The 19,344-nt window shown below is 37.3% G+C and overlaps 1 protein-coding gene across 8 annotated transcripts in view; it reads left to right on the plus strand.

Moving 5' to 3' along the window:
* The window catches only part of asap1b (ArfGAP with SH3 domain, ankyrin repeat and PH domain 1b), a 116,240-nt gene that overhangs the window by 72,526 nt on the left and 24,370 nt on the right, over positions 1-19,344 (plus strand). For 6 of the 8 annotated variants that reach the window (XM_048174117.1, XM_048174114.1, XM_048174118.1 and 3 more), the window contains exons 9-17: positions 2,029-2,114; positions 4,654-4,729; positions 5,220-5,306; positions 5,928-5,936; positions 6,168-6,268; positions 6,387-6,456; positions 7,449-7,536; positions 7,794-7,842; positions 10,915-11,078. In XM_048174117.1, the coding sequence (XP_048030074.1) occupies positions 2,029-2,114; positions 4,654-4,729; positions 5,220-5,306; positions 5,928-5,936; positions 6,168-6,268; positions 6,387-6,456; positions 7,449-7,536; positions 7,794-7,842; positions 10,915-11,078 (730 nt within the window). The remainder of the gene's footprint in view (positions 1-2,028; positions 2,115-4,653; positions 4,730-5,219; positions 5,307-5,927; positions 5,937-6,167; positions 6,269-6,386; positions 6,457-7,448; positions 7,537-7,793; positions 7,843-10,914; positions 11,079-19,344) is intronic. The other 2 variants (XM_048174116.1, XM_048174122.1) reach the window with 1 other exon arrangement.

The raw sequence follows: 19,344 nt of genomic DNA on the forward strand, positions 1-19,344 counted from the left end.
ATGTCCCATGCCGCTCTTTCTTTTTTCCGGAATATCTGCATTGTATATCTATGGTAATATCTGGTAATATCTATGGCAATGATGTTGAATATGCCATGGTAGGTATATGCCAGAAACAACAACAACTACGACATGGAGGGGTTTGCAATTCAGATGTTGTCTTATCTCATAAGGCAGTGGCAGAAAGGTAGGAGGCTGGATATGCGTGATTTTATTCCGTGCTGTCATCTCCACCAGTTTCAAAACATGTCTCTGTTATATTGTCATTTTCTGCTCGTCTGCCACTTTGCAACAACACAACCTTGTTTCTGCAGCAACTTTCAGTATGTTTCCTATGACAATGTCTGACGTTTAGACTGAAACAGATTTCAAACCACATATGATGGATAACATATATATATAATGAAAAACTTCAGCTCTATTTGTTAAGATTCATTAGTTAACATTAGTTAACTACATTTGTTAACATGAACAAATAATGAACTGCACTTATACAACATTTATTAATCTTTGTAAATGTTAATTTCAACATTTACAAATACATTATTAAAATCTTGTTAACATTAGTTAATGCACTGTGAACTCACATGAACAAACAATGAACAACAGTATTTTCATTAACTAAGGTTAACGAAGATTAACAAGTACAGTAACAAATGTACTGCTCATGGTTAGTTCATGTTAGTTAATACATTAACTAATGTTTAACTAATGAACCTTATTGTAAAGTTTTACCTATGAATGTAACTCTGAATGTAACTTTTTTTTTTTTTTTTTTTTTTTGCCGTTCACACTAGCTAACTCTGATCAGATTTCAATCGGATTTGCACAAAAATCAGATTTGGACTGACAGTCTGAACGTAGCCTTAGTAGAGTCACATCACTAGCTGTTGTGATTGGTTTTGCTAATATAAATCAGGAGCTGCCATTTCAGTGAAAAATGACCTGTTTATCTTACAGCTTGAAAGATTCCCTCAGCATTAGAGCAGATGGCTCAGATTGTGATAGTTTGTTTTATGGATTCACAATCATCAAGGCTGTCTTTGTTCATTAGGGAGGATAGCTGTGGGTTATTTAACATGTTAATGAATTGTGTTTGTCTATTGGAATTGCATCTTGAATTAATCAAGTTGCTTTTCAAATCCTACTGGACCAAATCACATGATAAAATCTAATATTTTAATTTAATTGCCAATTTTACCATATAATTAAGCACTAATGTAGAAGAGGCAGTGGCATATCACTAAAAATCAGTGACATAATTTATGATTGTCTTGACTTTTCATAATTTAGCAGTCTTCTGTTTTTGGTTGTTTCCTGTTGTCCTTTCTTGGCGGTTACACATGAAAATCTAAATACGAGAGGAATGAATAATTTATTAAGCAGTGAGATGACTCATTCAGATACAGAAAGCATCAAAGGAAATGGCAAGCTCATGGCAAATTTTGCAAACACACCACTACTTGCATTATATGAAACAAAGAGTGAAACACTCTTTTAAGCACAAACTTAATTAGGAAACTGTACATAACTGTTGTATGGCTCACATTTTGTATGACAAAACTGTGACTCAAAGGTTATGCCCAGATGCATTCACACACTCTAAGATAAGCAGAATGTGTGCCATTTTACCCCAAGATATATTCAGACATGCAAGGGTCCAAACAGGACGGATTAAGTTTCTGAGCAAAAAATTGTTGCTGGCATGACTTTGCAAAATGTTCTGGAATTTACCCCTCTGGGCTAAACCGGGATTACGATGATGTTTAATTCATTTGTTTTGTGGGATTTGCTTTGTCACTATGTTCTTTTCAGATTTAGAAGATAAAATTTTTGTCCTCTTTAGTTTCTACTGGAATAAAAACAGTTATGCATAATCGTCCAATCAAATATTGCACTTGTAGATTTGTCATGTATTTCAAATAAGATTTCAAATCACTTAAGCATTCAAAATCATTTAATATCTTTTGGTTCTACTTTTGGGATACTGAACTGTGTTGTTACGTCTGAGTCTGTCTATTTCTGCAGTACCTGATTAAAGTGAATGAAATAAAGACCAAAAAAGGGGTTGACCTCCTTCAGAACTTGATCAAGTATTACCACGCGCAGTGCAAGTAAGTGACATTTTTGCTTTCAGATATGTTTTTCCCTTGAAAGACATTTATAATCTCAGTATACTAAATAAGTAGTCTGCCTAAATCCAAAAAATCCCTTAAGGTCATACATCATACATTTAGTTTGTAGAACTGTCACAATAAATGTGTATGTGTCATGTGAGGAAAGAGTTAATGGTCAATAATGAAAGTGTTATTGATCCATGTAGCCTTGCAAGTGTCACTGGCCTGAAGGTCTGAAGAAAAAAAAAAAAGAAGTGATGAGCTGAAAGAACGAACTGAAAGTGTAGCACGTTTTCCCCCCTCTCTCAGTCTCTAAAGGTTAAGGTTATTCTGAGCTAGTGTTGTTTTTGTCATATAGATGCATCAGCAGAAACCTGCAAGCTTTACCTTGCACATCAAGGCTTAGATTGGTTATTATTAAAACTATCAAAGTTAATGTTTGTGATTTAAATATGTTTAATGCTGTAATTAACAGTTTAATTGTGTTCTGTGTGGTTTCTAAGAAAACTGATCAGAAACAATAAAGTCCCTAGTGGAGCACCCATCAGTAAATTAAGGGAAAGGACCTTTTTGTGGACAATTAACTTTTTTTTTTTTTTTTTTTAAATGTCCTATCTGGATTAGAGGGCAGATTATTTAGATTTCTTTCCTTTAAAAGTAACCAAATGAGTTTAAAAAAAACCCTTTAGATTTATTTATTTATTTATTTTTTCACACTTTATTTACTGCTAACTAGACATATACTATATTGCCAAAAGTTTTGGGACGCCTGCCTTTACATGCACATGAACTTTAATGACATCCCATTCTTAATCCATAGGGTTTAATACTGAGTTGGCCCACCCTTTGCAGCTATAACAGCTTCAACTCTTCTGGGAAGGCTTTCCACAAGGTTTAGGAGTGTGTTTATGGGAATTTTTGACCATTCTTCTAGAAGCGCATTTGTGAGGTCAGGCAAAAGGTGTTCTATGGGGTTGAGGTCAGGACTCTGTGCAGACCAGTCAAGTTCCTCCACACCAAACTCGCTCATCCATGTCTTTATGGACCTTGCTTTGTGCACTGGTACACAGTCATGTTGGAACAGGAAGGGGCCATCCCCCCTGAAGTTGGGAGCAAGAAATTGGCCAAAATGTCTTGGTATGCTGAAGCATTAAGAGTTCCTTTCACTGGAACAAAGGGGCCAAGCCCAACCCCTGAAAAGCAACCTCACACCATAATCCCCCCTCCACCAAACTTTACTTTTGGCACAGTGCAGTCAGGCAAGTACTGTTTTCCTGACAACCTCCAAACCCAGACTCATCTATCGGATTGCCAGACAGAGAAGCGTGATTCGTCACTCCAGAGTGACAAATTCTCCAACACTTCTCCACTGCTCTAGAGTCCAGTGGCGGCGTGGTTTACACCACTGCATCCGACACTTTTGGTGATGTAAGGCTTGTATGCAGCTGTTCGGCCATGGAAACCCATTCCATGAAGCTCTCTATGCACTGTTCTTGAGCTAATCTGAAGGCCACATGAAGTTTGGAGGTCTGTAGCTATTGACTCTGCAGAAAGTTGACGACTTCTGCACACTGCATGCCTAAGCATGCACTGTGATTTTACGTGGCCTACCACTTCATGGCTGAGTTGCTGTTGTTCCCAATTGCTTCCTCTTTGTTATAATACCACTAACAGTTGGCTGTGGAATATTTAGTATTGAGGAAATTTCACGAATGGACTTATTGCACAGGTAGCAACCTATCACGGAACCACGCTTGAATTCACTGAGCTCCTGAGAGCGACCCATTCTTTCACAAATGTTTGTAGAACATGCCTGCATGCCTAGGTGCTTGGTTTTATACACCTGTGGCCATGGAAGTGATTGGAACACCTGAATTCATTGATTTGGGGGGGTGTCCCAATACTTTTGGCAATATACTGTAACTTACGAAACTACATGTGAACTAATCTCTCATTAGATTATTAGTAGAATATAGTAGACTGTTAGATTACTTGAAGTTATAGCAAAGGCATTATACATTCTTTCAAAGCTCTCTAAATTTGTTGTTACTTTGATAAAATACCCCAAGGTCACTTAAATGCAAAATCATGCTCAAATCTCATACATAAACATTAGATGTGTCTTGACAGCAGAACGTGTGGCAGCAGTTTCTGAACCACTGACTCATCCAGTTTGACTCTGACCCTCTTAGCAGCTTGTTAGTGTTGGCACTATATTAGTCATTTGTCAGTATTTAAAATTGTACATTTCCACCACAGTTACCCACAAACCTGAATGATTTTGCTTGTTATTTCAGAGCTTTGAATGTATTAAAGTTAAGTTTGCTAATTAGAGAGTACCTCCTCAATACAATGGTGAGCTTATTAGCTGAAAACATTTTAACTCCGGCTCTCTTTGATGCTTGTAAGTTTCTGTGTTGCATAGTTTGTGAAATTGTCTATAATTTCCCCTGACTTTATTGACATATGTATGGTCTTTGATGATAGCTGGTTGCAATATGAAAAATGTGTTAATTCTGTTTTTTGTTTTGATCAGCTTTTTCCAAGATGGCTTGAAGACAGCAGATAAGCTAAAACAGTACATTGAGAAATTAGCAGCTGATCTTTACAATGTACGTACCTCACACTTTATCCTAAAAAATGATTTGATAAAACAATTTTAGCTTGGTTTGTGATGGGTGGGACCTAGCAAACAATATCTGGTTCACAATATGACAACATTGTGGTACTTTTTTTAATATATAGTCATTTAAACTGATATTGCAATCTTTTACTCACTTTTTTCTCTTAGAGCTGCATTACACTTCTGTGCTGTGCAAAGTTACATTTTTTCCTAAGATTGTTGGTCAAATAAAAATAATTGTGCATTGACTAAAACTTTACTATGTTTACCTTGCTGGACTTGGTCTGAATGGAGGTAAATCATTCAGGTGGTCAAGTTTCAAAATATGAATGTGCAAAATGCAACTATAAATAGCGATTCTTATAATATAAATATTGCTAAAATATTGCAGTACTTTACAATATCATTGTTTTTTCTGCACACCTAACGGTGTGTGGGTACGTGCGTAACAAGTTCTTTTTTGCTTTTGTGTGATTTAGATAAAACAAACACAAGATGAAGAGAAAAAGCAGCTTACGGCATTAAGAGATCTCATTAAATCCTCTCTACAGCTGGAGCAAAAGGAGGTAGGTGTGTGGTGTGGTGTGCCTCATAGCTCTATCTTAGGACCAATGCAGATTGTCAATTAATTGCCCAAACTAGTTTGTAAAAAGCCAACCAAGTGACTTGTTTGGGATTAAACATTTTCAATGGTGATTACATTTACATATGATTTTCCAGAGTGAATGTATTTAGTATTTAGAATAATGTACACGAGTTATAGTTAATTGTTTAATGGCATGACATCTGAACTGTTGAATTTTGCATCTATGGATCTAATGTATAAACCCTCCCTAATGCTCGACCTGTACAGGGGAGAGTGTAAGAGGGAGTGCCCAGTGCTGTACCATGCTGGTAGCCAGTATGAAATAGGGCTTGCTGGTAACCAGTGTTGTGCCCCACTGGTTGCTCAGAGAAAGAGTCTATCATGTTTATTAATTAATAGGTATTTAGTTAATGAATAACTGTTGTTGTTAACACATTGTCATGACGGCAAATTTGCATTTAATTACTATAACATGGTAGGAGACTAGTTTGTAAGATAGCATTACCGTAGTGCATTTAAATGATTCAGCACACACAGCCCACAACATACTTTTCACACCCTCTCCTATGTCTCTTTCACCCGCTTCCTGTGTGGATTGAAGTCTAGAAGAGTAAGTGTTCAGCATGTACAGCATGACATGTTTGTGATGAAGATCATTGTGTGTGCAAATTAAATAAGTGGTTGTCAGATAAAGCTGATGTTTTTAAAAGGTTGCAAATGTGGTGAGAAATATTAAAAATCTGTTCGCATCTTTTATAAAAATGCTGTGTATACAGAATCTGTTTGGATTGGTATCTGCGTATAGCTATTTAAAGCACTGTGTGTGTTTGTACTCGAGCAGGACTCTCAGAGCAAGCCAGTTGGCTACAGTATGCACCAGCTGCAGGGAAACAAAGAGTTTGGCAGTGAGAAGAAAGGCTATCTTATGAAGAAGAGTGATGGGTATACACACACACACACACACACACACACACACCCCTTCAATTATATGAGCTTTTTGATCGATATGAGCTCTTGCCGTCTGCTATAAGTAGTGTTATGCAGTATAATTGTGTTGTAGGTTGCGGAAGGTGTGGCAGAGGAGGAAGTGCTCAGTTAAAGGAGGAATTCTCACCATCTCTCATGCCACTGTGAGTAACTCAGACACATGTGATTTACTCTGTTCACTATAAACAATATCATCCTATAATCAGCCTAATAAACAGAGGTCTAACATTTACAATGAAAAGACTTCATCAGCTTTCTGAACTTTTGCTGAATGTTTCCATAACAACCCAGACATCCTGCTGTCCCTATTTAAGAGCCCACTGGGAAAATGAGCAACCAAGTGTTGACCACTTTATCAGATTTACTATCTTACTTCTTCACAGCATCGTTTTCATTCACTTCATGTCATATGTGGTGTACTAAGGCTTACACAGAATTCACTTTCAAACTAAGCAGCTTTCTTTTTGGTGCTACTTGAAAACAACTCAGATCTTTGTGGGGAATTTTTTCAACCTTACATGAAACTCCCTTTCGCAGGGATTTCCATTGAAATGACTGGATTTTGCCTGCAAACTTTCGCAGAGCAACAGTAAATATGACCACAACTTAACTGAACAATCAGCAGGTCTTGCCCTCACCCTCACCCTCCTCTTATATGTCATCAGTTTTCTTCTTTTCCCACATGATGTCACATTTACTGATGATAGCCTGTGTCTCACATTTCATTATCAAATCAAATCAAGTCAGAGGTTCAATCAACACAAAGCATGCACATCTCTGAGAGATTGAGTAAATATTTTTTCTTTCTTTTTTCTTTTTTTAAATATACGCGCTTCCAATAGTAATGCACTAATGCACCCTGACCCATATGCTACTAAAAGTACGTGGTTTGAGACGCTACCCAAAAAAAAAGAGACTGCCAAAGATATCCGTCCTGCACGTTTGTTCAAAAAAAAAAAATAGTGCAGATGGGTTGCAGGAACACTTTCTGTTCTGAATGTACCCCGGACAGACTCGATTGTAAAATTTCTTTTTAGCTTGCAAGTTAAAACCATTTTGATGCTGTTTGGATGTTATAGCAGGAATATAAAGTAGTCAAACATGCATTTCTTCTGTTGTCACATTTTTTTTTCAGTCAAATAGGCAGCCTGTCAAACTCAACCTGCTCACATGTCAGGTCAAGCCCAGCGGTGAGGACAGGAAGTGCTTCGATCTCATTTCCCGTGAGTCAACAGACACCCACATGGAGAGCTTTATGTGGGAAACCACTTGAGTGATTTAGTAGCCAACAATAATCTATTTGTTTACTTTTCCGTACCGTATCTTGGAAGTAAATTGTCAAACTCATTTTTAAATAGTTGTGTAATTTTTCCATTAATGTGAATTATGACTTTAATACTATCTTCTGTCTTCCACTAATTAGTGGAGGTCACTTCATGTTTATGCAGACGGCTCATATTTTACTTATCATATGTTTCAGATAACCGCACGTATCACTTCCAGGCCGAAGATGAGCAGGAATTTATGATGTAAGATTTTTTTTTGTGTGTGGGGGGGATTTTCACCATTTTGCATCTCTAAGTATGCACACCCTGTAATCTAAATTCTCTGTGAATGCAGTGATCTCTAAGAAATGTTTTATATGTTGATTATGGGATTTCCTCTCTGCAATTTAACAATTATGAACAATTATAGTACTCTGCCTGGAACTGAATGCCTCTTTCCTTTTTTTGTGACTAATTTTGACTACTTTTATGACAAATTAAAGTTAATAAAAAGTAATTATAGTAAGTTTAATAAGATTGTAACGCTTGCCTAAATATTTTACTTGATAGGTGTTGTACGTCTGTGTGGCGAGAAGTCTGTGAAGTGGGCACTTACTCATTGGGGTCACTGACACCACAATGACATTTCCCAGACTCCTTTAGATGTAAACATTCTCTTCTCACAAAAAGCAAAGCATCTACCATCTCATAACGTTTCGAAGTATTTTTAACTGTTGGCTTTGCTTCTTACCCACACTGCTGTGAGCAATCTGCTCTCTGTAAGAGAACTCCTCACTGAGCCATTTAACAGCCATTATAAAAGGCTCTTAAATGCACAGAGGTTGATCAGAATGAGGCCCTGTAACCCCTTTATATATCAGTTCTGCAGTCATTTCACCTCTGCTTTGACTGGAATCCTTGTTTTAGCCTTTATATTGTGTTCAGTCCTGGGTACGACATTTGTGGAGCCGGTCAAATTGACCTACATTGGATTCAATAAAATTCCCAAAAAATCACACTATAAAAACCAACAAAGAATTATGTACATCTACTTCTTTTGAAAAAAAAAAAAACTTATTTTTGAAATTATGGAAGTATATGGTTCAGATCACTCAAACCATATGGGAATGGGTGCATTATTATTTATCTGGATGTCATCTAGTGGAAAAGTTTGGTACTGCGCCCAAACTAAATCTTATTAAAAAGCTCATTTTTGGAGATATCAACCTAATATTTGGAACACAACTTGATCAGTTTTATGGCTTTGATTTTCTTGCAGTTTTAAAGTCTTACATGTTTTGTAAAACATATATTTTATATAAATATAAAAAAATACATATTTTTACGTTTTTTTTTTTTTATTTTTCATTTACTTTTATAGTTTTTTTTGTTGTTGTTGTTGTTTTTTTTTTTTTGTTTTTGTTTTTTTACTTCTACAATAATCTGCCAAGTCACAACATCACAAATGAACAATTTAATATTGGTTTCATGGTTATAAAATGAAAATAGAAATGAGCTTGTATTTACAATCTGTGTATGAAAAGGTGTCTTTTTTTGTGTTTTTTTTACCTTTGCAGTGTAATAAGAAACCAACATAGCATAAATTCAACTACATGCTGTATATCAGGGCACTTCAACTCTAGTCCTGGTGGGATTTGTATTCTGCAGACTTTAGTACCAACCCCAATTTAACTTGTTTGTATATAATTGGTAAACAGTTCTGAACACTGTGATTAGTTTATTCAAGTGTGTTTGGTTAGGGTTAGAGCTAAACAGGGCACTGGCTTTTTAGGACTGGAGTTGAAGAGCCATGACATACAGTGCTTAACAAATATATTAGACCACACAAATATTTAAGGAATCTGTCAAAGAGTCATTTATTAGGCAAAAAACAAGCTGAAACAACTAAATAGTCTTTATTTTCACATAATAACCAAAAAAAATTTTTTTTTTTATTTTGTATGGCCTCCATTGGCCTTGATAACAGCTTGCATTCTTGCTGTCATTGTTTTTATGTACTTTTCCACAGTCTCTGTTGTTCTTGACAGCCAAATAATTTCTAGTTGTTCACAAAAACTTGGTTTTGATTAAATTTTTGTGTGACCTATCTTTGAATCCATTAAATCACAACAATAATTATATTTTAGCATTAGAAACACTACTGTGACTAAAGAGCTAAGACATACTGGTGTGGGTTAACATAAAAAATGATTTTGGTAATCACCAATACTGTTAGTTTAGAGCAGCTGTGGCACAATCCTTACATTGGGTGGTGGTCTAATAAATTTAAGCACTGTACATAAAAAAAAAAAAAAAAAAGTTTTCATTTTGGTCTGTACAGACCCGCGAACATCAAAATCATATACAAATTATGTATGCGCATTCCACAACACAACAGTTTATCCTCACTTTGCATGCATGTTCATGACCCTAAATGAGAAAAAGTCGCACAATTTGAAGAAAAAAATCATGGGTTAAATATTTCTGATAGATTGAAAATAAAAATGATAGCTCTGTGTCTGAGGAAGTTTTTTTAGTACTGAAAATAGTGTGGAAAAGCTCCCTTTTACTATCACAGGGTAGTAAAAAAAAACAACATACCAACATAAAACCAGGAAATGTTTTCATTTTGGGTCTGTACAGTTGCCTTGGAACATAACAATATTGGGACAAATTGACCCTGTGAACAAAAAATAAAAAAATAATAGGTAAACCGGTATTTCCAAAAACTCAAATCGAAATTGGTCAAATTGACCCGTAACATAATACAAGGGTTAAAAGCTAAAAGCTGGTCTCATTTAGCTAACAAGGGGCCAAGGCATGCTTTTGAGCACAGTAATATCGCCCCATCTTTTGTAAAAGAGCTAATTTAGGAATAAATGGCAAGGGGACAAAAGTAGGAACAGGAAGGAAAGGGTCTGAAAGAAGGGCTTAAATGTTGGTTCAGGATGTAGCTATTGTTTTTTGAAGTGAAACACTGTCTGGTTGGCGGACTGGTATGTCAGCATCATGCAGCAGAGTGTTTTAAGACAGCTTGTCAAATTATAAATAGTCCATCTTTTGCTATGCAGCAAATCAGTGTCAGTTTTAAAACAATGGACCAATCATAGATGGAGAGGGGAAAACAAGCAACTTAAGCTTAGAGGGCTTACAGTAGAAACTGTACAATTACCATGCAATCAAAATTGACATAATTTACTTAGCTAATACATGTTTCTGGTTGCATGTTATTCAAAGAAAATGTTTTTGTGCTCTTCAGTTTATTTGGTTGTCTTAAAACTACATAAAGAAGAATGTTTCTTATGGTGTTATGTTAATGTGTTTCTGCTTCTACAGATGGATCTCGGTGTTAACTAACAGTAAGGAGGAGGCACTTAACATGGCCTTCAGAGGAGAGCAGGGTGGAGGAGATGATGGGCTGGAAGATCTCACTAAAGCCATAATAGATGATGTGCTGCGCATGCCCGGAAATGAAGTGTGCTGTGATTGTGGTGCTCCAGGTACAGATGCTGTGTGTTGCACTTTCTGTTTCTGTGATTCATCCTGTGTCATGTTTTGTGAAGTGATTCCCTCAAAACTAATAATTTTTCATTGAGCTTAACTGGACCTGCTAAATTGCCCCTTGCAAAATGCTTAAATCCTCACTGATCTCTTTCTATCTGTCTATCTATCTATTTGTCTGTCTGTCACCCTCCTTTCACCCTCTGCTCTCAATCTCTTCTCCACTCGTGTTCTGCCAGCAATCTGTCTCTATTTTTTTAAATCCCCATTTCTGTTTGTTTCACTCCATTACCAGTGAAATCAGTCTGTCTCTCTCATGATGAAGCAGCAGTGTGAGGATCAGGCAGTCAGGACAGACGAACGCTGTTACATCACTCTCTTATGTAATTGGCTCATGCAAGCTGTGCTGAAAGTTCTGAGAGGGTGGCTGCTGCTCCAGGGATTATTTGATCAGCCCTTTTCTTGTTCTTTGTTTTCTCTCTCAACAAGAGTGTGTGGCCCAGGAAAGGGTCATGGGGCTTTTATACTTTGTTTTAATTTGTTGTAACATAGATAAATCAATAATTCATTCATGAAAATGGGAATTCTGTGCTTATACTTATAAATAGGGATCCACCGATACCGATACCAAGCTCATGTACTTGTACAAAGTCCGGTACTTCACGTGACGTAACTGACAGAATTTTCCGTGCACAGAGACACCGACGGCAGCAGCAGGAACAATATCAGCCTCAGAGGTGTGGAAATACTTCAAAGTTAATGATGACAACACACACATTGTGAACTGCATGCTTTCAATCACAATTCGTTATCGATTAGTGAAGGCGGGATAGGCAGAATCGCGCTGAATGACACATACCAGAAGGGCACTCTCTCTCGCACGCGCTCTCTCTCTTTCTTGCGCGCGATCCCAGTTCTCTCGGTTGGTTCTCCTTGCACCTGAATGGTCAAATGCACACACAGTTGTAAAAATGTCCATCGTTTGAAGTATCTCGCGTAAATACAGTCTGTTATGGCTTAAGTAGACGTGAACATTTGGGTGAAAACAGGATATGTGTCAGTATCCATGGATTCGGTCTTAAAGGGACCGTTGCCTATAATTGTCATTAATGTTAATTAAACAACAAAATATGTTAAATAAATGTATACATGGTAAATAAACCTACTGTATCTGAAAAACAAGTTTATTTAATTTGTATCTCTATAGCATTTGTTGTATTGTTTGTAAATTTTTATTTTTATATAACAACAATTATATAAATTGGTAATTATGCCCTTTGAAGGTTATTGGACACTGTGAAATTTTTGTTCTTTAAGTTTGTGACAAGTACATAAAAATTATTACTTTTTTCATTACAGTAATAATAAAGAAGCTGTCCTACTTTCATTAGTCTCACTGTGTTGTGCTTGGAAAACTGCAACATCACCCAAAAAAAAAAAAAAAGGGAGAGAGAGAGAGAGAGAAATTAATAAATCTATAGGCATCGGTATCGGGGAGTACTAGAAAAAAAGTGTCGGTACTCGTACTCGGTCCTTAAAAAATGGTATCGGTGCATCCCTACTTAAAAATATGTTTTAATTAGGGGTGTAATATGTTGGTGCTCGGGTCACGATATGCTCAGGTCACGATAGGTATGTATCTCGATACTGAGTTCACGATACGATACGTATCACGATATTCTGAACAAAATGAAACAGAAATTCAAATAAGATCTATTTAAAAACCTTAACAAATTTCAATAATTTTCCTTGTTCATACAAGATCACATTTCAAGGTTTAATAAAAAACCTTCTATATTCAAATTAACAGCTGAATAGGTCTGTCTGTCACTGAAACAAAATGTTAAAATGAACATGAACTTCGAATTAAGAATCCTAAGGGACCGATCACATAATCGCGTTTAAAAATGCATGGAAGGCGCGGCCGAATCGTTTCTCCTTTTTTCCAAAGCGCTTGCACTCCCATGGCATCGGTCGTTGCTATGCAACCATGAACTGTGCTCTCCAAGAGGAGTAGGAAGTTTCAGCAAAGGATACATTGATTTCTAGCCCTTGCATTACCTTTACTACTAGATACATTTATGGAGATAAGATATAAAAACCACCCTGTACAGCTATGATCAGCTGTTCGGCTGAGATTTTGATGTTTTGTTACAGAAAGGCTGAAGCTGATCGGTTGGTTCTTGTCACATGACCTGCGGAGCACTTGCAGCATTCTGAAAAGTTTTTCATCTCGATGCGCCTGGAAAATGCAACCGCGCTGCTTCCATTATGCTGCGCAGCTACATTTGAAATAACTGACTTGCACACGGAAAAGACGCAATATGTGAACGGTCCCTAAGACAGAACTTCTTAAAGCAAAGCATCGCAAGCATCTTTTGCTTTTCTGTGAGCTCAGCTGTTGCTGTGGCACTGTGGTGAAAGAAACTTTTCTCACACGAAGAGACTTGACGCGAGAAACATTTAAACCTGCTTGCAAGATTTGATGTGTGCGCGAAACACTTACTGAACTAGAGAGCTGATTGAGACACGTCACGTCGGCAGCTCAACCATCAAGATTAGACTGCCGTCATATCGTAAAAGTATCGCCATCACTCTACGATTCATATCGTAACATTTTGCATCGCGGAATATCGTACTGCGATATATCGTTACACCCCTAGTTTTAATACATTGTCAAGGTTATCAACGAAAAGATTTTTGATGCTATCCTGTTAGTTGACCATCACTACCGAATAGTGCCTGTATAAAGGCCTGTTCACACCAAGGACGATAACTACAGTGGTGCTCAGAATTATTGGCACCCTTGGTAAATATGATCAAAGATGACTGTAAAAATAAATCTGCATTGTTTATCCTTTTGATCTTTAATTCATAAAATGAGTAAAAATCTAACCTTTCATTGAAGGAAAAGAATTGAAAGTGGGGGGGAAATCACATTATGAAATAAATGTTTTTCTCCAAAACATGTTGGCCATAATTATTGCCACCCCTAGAATTTTTTATGAGTAAAATATCTCTGAAGTATATTCCCATTCATATTTACATTTTTTTTAGCACACCAGGGTGATCATAAACATGAAATTGTCCAGCCATGACTTCCTGTTCCACAGGAGTATAAACATGAGGAAACACAAAGGCCAAATTCCCTTAATCATTCATCACAATGAGTAAAACCAAATAATATAGTTATGATGTGCAGCAAAATATTGTTGAGCTTCACAATAGAAAGTAGCTGTAAGAAAATAGCTAAAGCATTGAAAATCCCCATTTCCACTATCAGGGCAATAATTAAGAAGTTCCAATTAACTGAAGATGTTACAAATCTGCCTGGAAGAGGACATGTGTCTAAATCGTCCTAATGCGTGGTGAGGAGGAGAGTTTGAGTGGCCAAAGACTCTCCAAAAATCACAATTGGAGAATTGCAGAGATTAGTTGAGTCTAGAGTCTCAGAAAGTGATAAAAAAAAAATATCAAACATCACCTACATCCCCACAAGTTGTTCAGGAGGTTTTCAAGAAAAATCCTCTGCTCTCATCTAGAAACAATCTCCAGTATATTAAGTTATCAGACATGATTGGAACTTCAAATGGGACCGGCTTCTATGGTCAGATGAAACTAAAAAAAAGAGCTTTTTGGCAGCAAACCCACCAGATGGGTTTGGTGCACACATGGATAAAAAGTACCCCATGTCCACGGTTAAATATACTACTGGATCTTTAATGTTGTGGGCCTATTTTTCTGCTTCAAGTCCTGGACATCTTGTTCAGATATATGGTATTATGGATTCTACCAAATATCAACAGATAAAAAATCAAAACCTGACCGCTTCTGCTAGAAATCCTATAATGAGCAATGGTTGGATCTTCCATCAGGACAATGATCCAAAACAAACATCAAAACCAACACAAAAATGTGTCACTGAGCACAAAATGAAGCTTCTGCCATGGTCTTCCCAGTTCCCTGACCTGAACCCTAAAGAAAATGAGTGAAGTGAACTGAAGAGAAGAAGCACCAACATGGAGCTGGGAATCTGAAGGTTCTGTAGAGATTCTGCATGAAGGAATGGTCTCCGATCTCTTGTCAGGTGTTCTCCAAACTCATCAGGCATTATAGAAGATGAATCAGAACTGTTTTCTTGGCAAAAGGAGGTTGCAAAAAACTATTGAATAAAAGGGTGCCAATAATTGTGGCCAACGTGTTTTGGATATAAACATTTATTTCATAATGTGACTTTCCCCCCACTTTCAATTCTTTTTCTTCAATGAAAGGTTAGATTTTTGCTAAGTTTATGAATTAAAGATCAAAAGGATAAACAATGCAGATTTATTTTTACGGTCATCTTTGATCATATTTACCAAAGGGTGCCAATAATTCTGAGCACCACTGTATTAGGCTAATTATAACTAATGAAAAAAGAAAAGATACAGAGGAACAATATCATTGGAATCTCTTCCATAGCATTTTTTTTCCAGCTGATGGATTTTTATAACATTAACAGCCATTTAGAATCAACCCGACTTTAAAAAACACGAGGTTTTAAAGCAGCAGACAACATAACAGTGTTCTTGATGTGATTGGCCTTAGTTCATTGTACATATAAAGCCTCTTCGGTTCTAAGAACAGTAAAAAATGGTTCCAGTTATATTTTCACTTGAGCTTGGTTCGGCACAGCGCAATTACAAACCGTTCACACCCCTGGAGTTTTCAGCATAGTTAGCTGAACTGTGCAGATAGAATGAGTGTAGGGACGTCGCCACTCAGGATTGGTCATTTGTCTGTTGCCTGGCTAACAGTTTCTCTCTAGCTGGCCAAGCGCACTATCTACAGGGATAGTTCATCCAAAACTGAAATCTGAGAGCTTTCTGTCCCTCCAAAGACAGGTATACAACTACCAATTTGACGCTTCAAAAAGTTCATTAAAAGGTCGTAAAACTAATCCATATGAATTGAGCGGTTTAGTCGAAATTTTCTGAAGAGACATGATCATTTTATATGATCTGTTCATCAAATAAAGCGATCGTTTCTCTTCAGTGGGAAAGGAAAGCTCTCAGATTTCATCAAAAAGATCTTCATTTGTGTTCCGACGAACGAAAGTCTTACAACATGAGGGTGAGTAATTAATGACAGAATTTTCATTTTTGGGTAAACTATCCCTTTAAGCGAAGTAAACACAAGTTAATCATAGAAATATTCAATCATCCTCCATAACGTGGTTGCTATTTAGATCTCATACCATCTGTAAAAGCCTTCGTTGCCAAGGAAACGACAGATGCAATTGTATTACATTCCAAAGAGCTCCGTTATCAGCCCCGCATTGGAAAATGAAGCCATATCCATACCGGCTGGGCCTGATCAGCACGGAATGGAATGGTTAAGCATCGAGAGCGATTTGGCCCAACGGTGGCTTAATGATACTGTATAAATGGCTTAAGATACTGTATAATCCCCATAAGCGGAATATAGATCTGAATTGTGCATGTTGTACTACTATGCGGTTGTTGGGTTTTTGGTAGCCTTTTATATTCGTTTGTGGTTGCTGTTTTGGGTGGTTGTTCTGGGTTTTTTAGTTGTTAGCATGTTGCTTCATTACTGTGAGGTTGCTAAGGTGTTTTGGGTGATGGCACATTACCAAATTTCTATATGGTTGCTAAGGTATACTGCGTTGTTGTTAGCATGTTGCTCTATTCCTATGCAGTCCCTAACGTGTTCTGATGGGAGTATACCTACAGGGATTGGACAATGAAACTTAAATTCTGGCCAATATAGAGGTTTCACGTGGCTTGGTGGCCAATCTTCACTGACTTTACATTCCATCGGTAAGAGCAGAGTGTGAAGGTTGAATTAGCAGAGCAAAACCACAGCTGTACATAAAATATTGCAATCCACCCAACATAATAGGAGACATATCAGAGTTCAAAAGAGGACAAATTGTTGTTTTTTTTAAAAAGCTGTATAAACATACTTACTCAGCCTTGATGATTTGTTTCACTGCAAGTTGTCATAGGAAATTTGTCTCTTCTAATTTTTGCTCTTTCAATCATGCAACTTGTGCGTCTATATTCCATCTCCGTTATCACGAAACCCATGACGCTCAACAAAAACAGCTCTGATCATGGCGTCCTCCATCCTCCAGTTGTTTGTTTGTAAATTCCATGCTTATGATGCCGCTTCAGAGTTCCAACTCCCGGTGCGAATGCAACCAGGAAAATGTCCCATGGGGGAAAATTAGTTCTCAGGGTTCCTAGAACTACATGGTATGAAAGCCCCTAATGCCAAATGTCAGTTTCTGTGGTGCCAACAGTGCAAATCTTGGGCTGTGGACAATGTGAAACATGTATTATTCTCTTATGAGTCCACTTTCATGGTCTTTCCTACATCCGTGGGAGTTAAAGTGGGGAGAAGCCCCAAAGAGACTTAACACCCAGATTGTTGCTGCCCAGAGTGAAGCATAGGGGTGGATCAGTGATGGTTTGGGCTGCAATATCATGGCATTCCCTACTGTGCTTGATAGGCGCATCTCTGCCAAGGACTACCAAACCATTCTGGAGGACCATGTGCACCTAATGGTTCAAGCATTGTACCCTGAAGGGGATGCCGTGTATCAGCATGATAATGCACCAATACACACAGCAAAACTGGTGACAGAGTGGTTTGATGAACATGAAAGTGAAGTTGAACATCTCCCATATATTATACTATATATTTTTAGCCACTTTGGGGTATTTTGGAGGAGCAAGTCAGAAGATGTTTTCCTCCACCAGCATTACATAGTGACCTGGCCACTGTTCTGGAAGAGGAATGGCTCAAAATCCCTTCGGCCAGTGTGAAAGACTATGTATCTGTCATTTCCAAGATGAATCGATGCTGTATTGGCCACAAAAGGAGGCCCTACAACATAATAATAAATTATTCTGGTCTAAAACCAGGTGTTTCAGTTTCATTGTCCAACCCATGTATGTTCCCAGGGTCCTATATCCCCAGATTTATATGGCATATAATGAACACATGAAAAAGCATCCCACTGTATGTTCTCAGGGTCCTATGTGTCTACACCATTTCAATTTTCCTGGGTCAAAAATGGGAGTGACTGATTTGAAAAGTAAGTAATAAAATGAACAACAATGTAAAAACATTACACATTACAATTAGGTCAGTTATGTTTCATTTACACCAAGATTTAATGCACAGATCATTTGACATATAGTATCATATTGTTTAGAATGAAAATAGACAGAAAGTGAGCAAAGATCACTGCCTGTATAATCACTGAAGCTGTTAATTGCTTCATTTAAATGCGAGGTACAGAGAGAATCGGTACTGCAGAACGGCAGGTATCATCACATTAAATGATCAAATAAATCTTTGGTGGGACAATGAATCATTTTGGCAGCCGCCAAAATATTTTCAATGCAGGAAAAACCCTGACATGAAGTGAATCCTTTAAAAGGTCAGAACTCAGCCCTAACCCTAACCTAAGGAAGCTATGACTTTTTGTGATTCCTTTACTCCAACCATTTGTTAAGTTCCCTCCCCTCAAATCTAGGCCTATTATATTGAGAGCCAGGCCCAGCGCCATGAGGGGGCAAAAGGGGGCGTTGCCCCCTCAGATCTGATTTGTGCCCCTCAGTTTCAATTTGTCCCCCCTTCACCCCTGAAACGCGATCGATTTTAACCCTTTAACGTGTGCGATCACACTGTTGTGATTAGAACGTTCAGTGCGTCACTGCTAAATTCAAACCTGCTTTCGCGCTGCTGGCGCTGAGCTAGAGATGGACACGCTCAGTGCTTTTCATTTTTCACAACTATTCAGTGTTTTCAACCACATAATGTTTATTTGAGGTTTCAGACATTTAAATAGACATTTAAATGAAGTACAAGGCTATATATAAAAAATATATTTATAGTTTGTTAAATGCAAATTCCATATACTGATATAGAAGCTGCAATAATCATTTCAATTATAATTTGACAAAGTTTTTTGTTCAAATCAGATACATTATGAAACAATAAAGTTTAGTCTCTTCTCCCAGTTTACCAGCCACTTACGTTTATGTATTTTGTGTGATTATGTATTATGACTCAATTGAATCGATGTTTGAAGTCCTTGAAATGAACCTTTCTAGCAAACTGATTCAAACATTTAAATGCAGCATAAGCAGCTTCAAGTGACACCATGACTGTAACAGTCTTATAGATCTGTGTTGAGCTGTTGTTCAGCCCCTTAGCTGAGAGCTGAACAGTCTAATCTGTGTCAAGTAACAT

This window comes from Megalobrama amblycephala, linkage group LG22, assembly GCF_018812025.1.
Source record: "Megalobrama amblycephala isolate DHTTF-2021 linkage group LG22, ASM1881202v1, whole genome shotgun sequence".
Lineage (NCBI taxonomy): Eukaryota > Metazoa > Chordata > Actinopteri > Cypriniformes > Xenocyprididae > Megalobrama > Megalobrama amblycephala.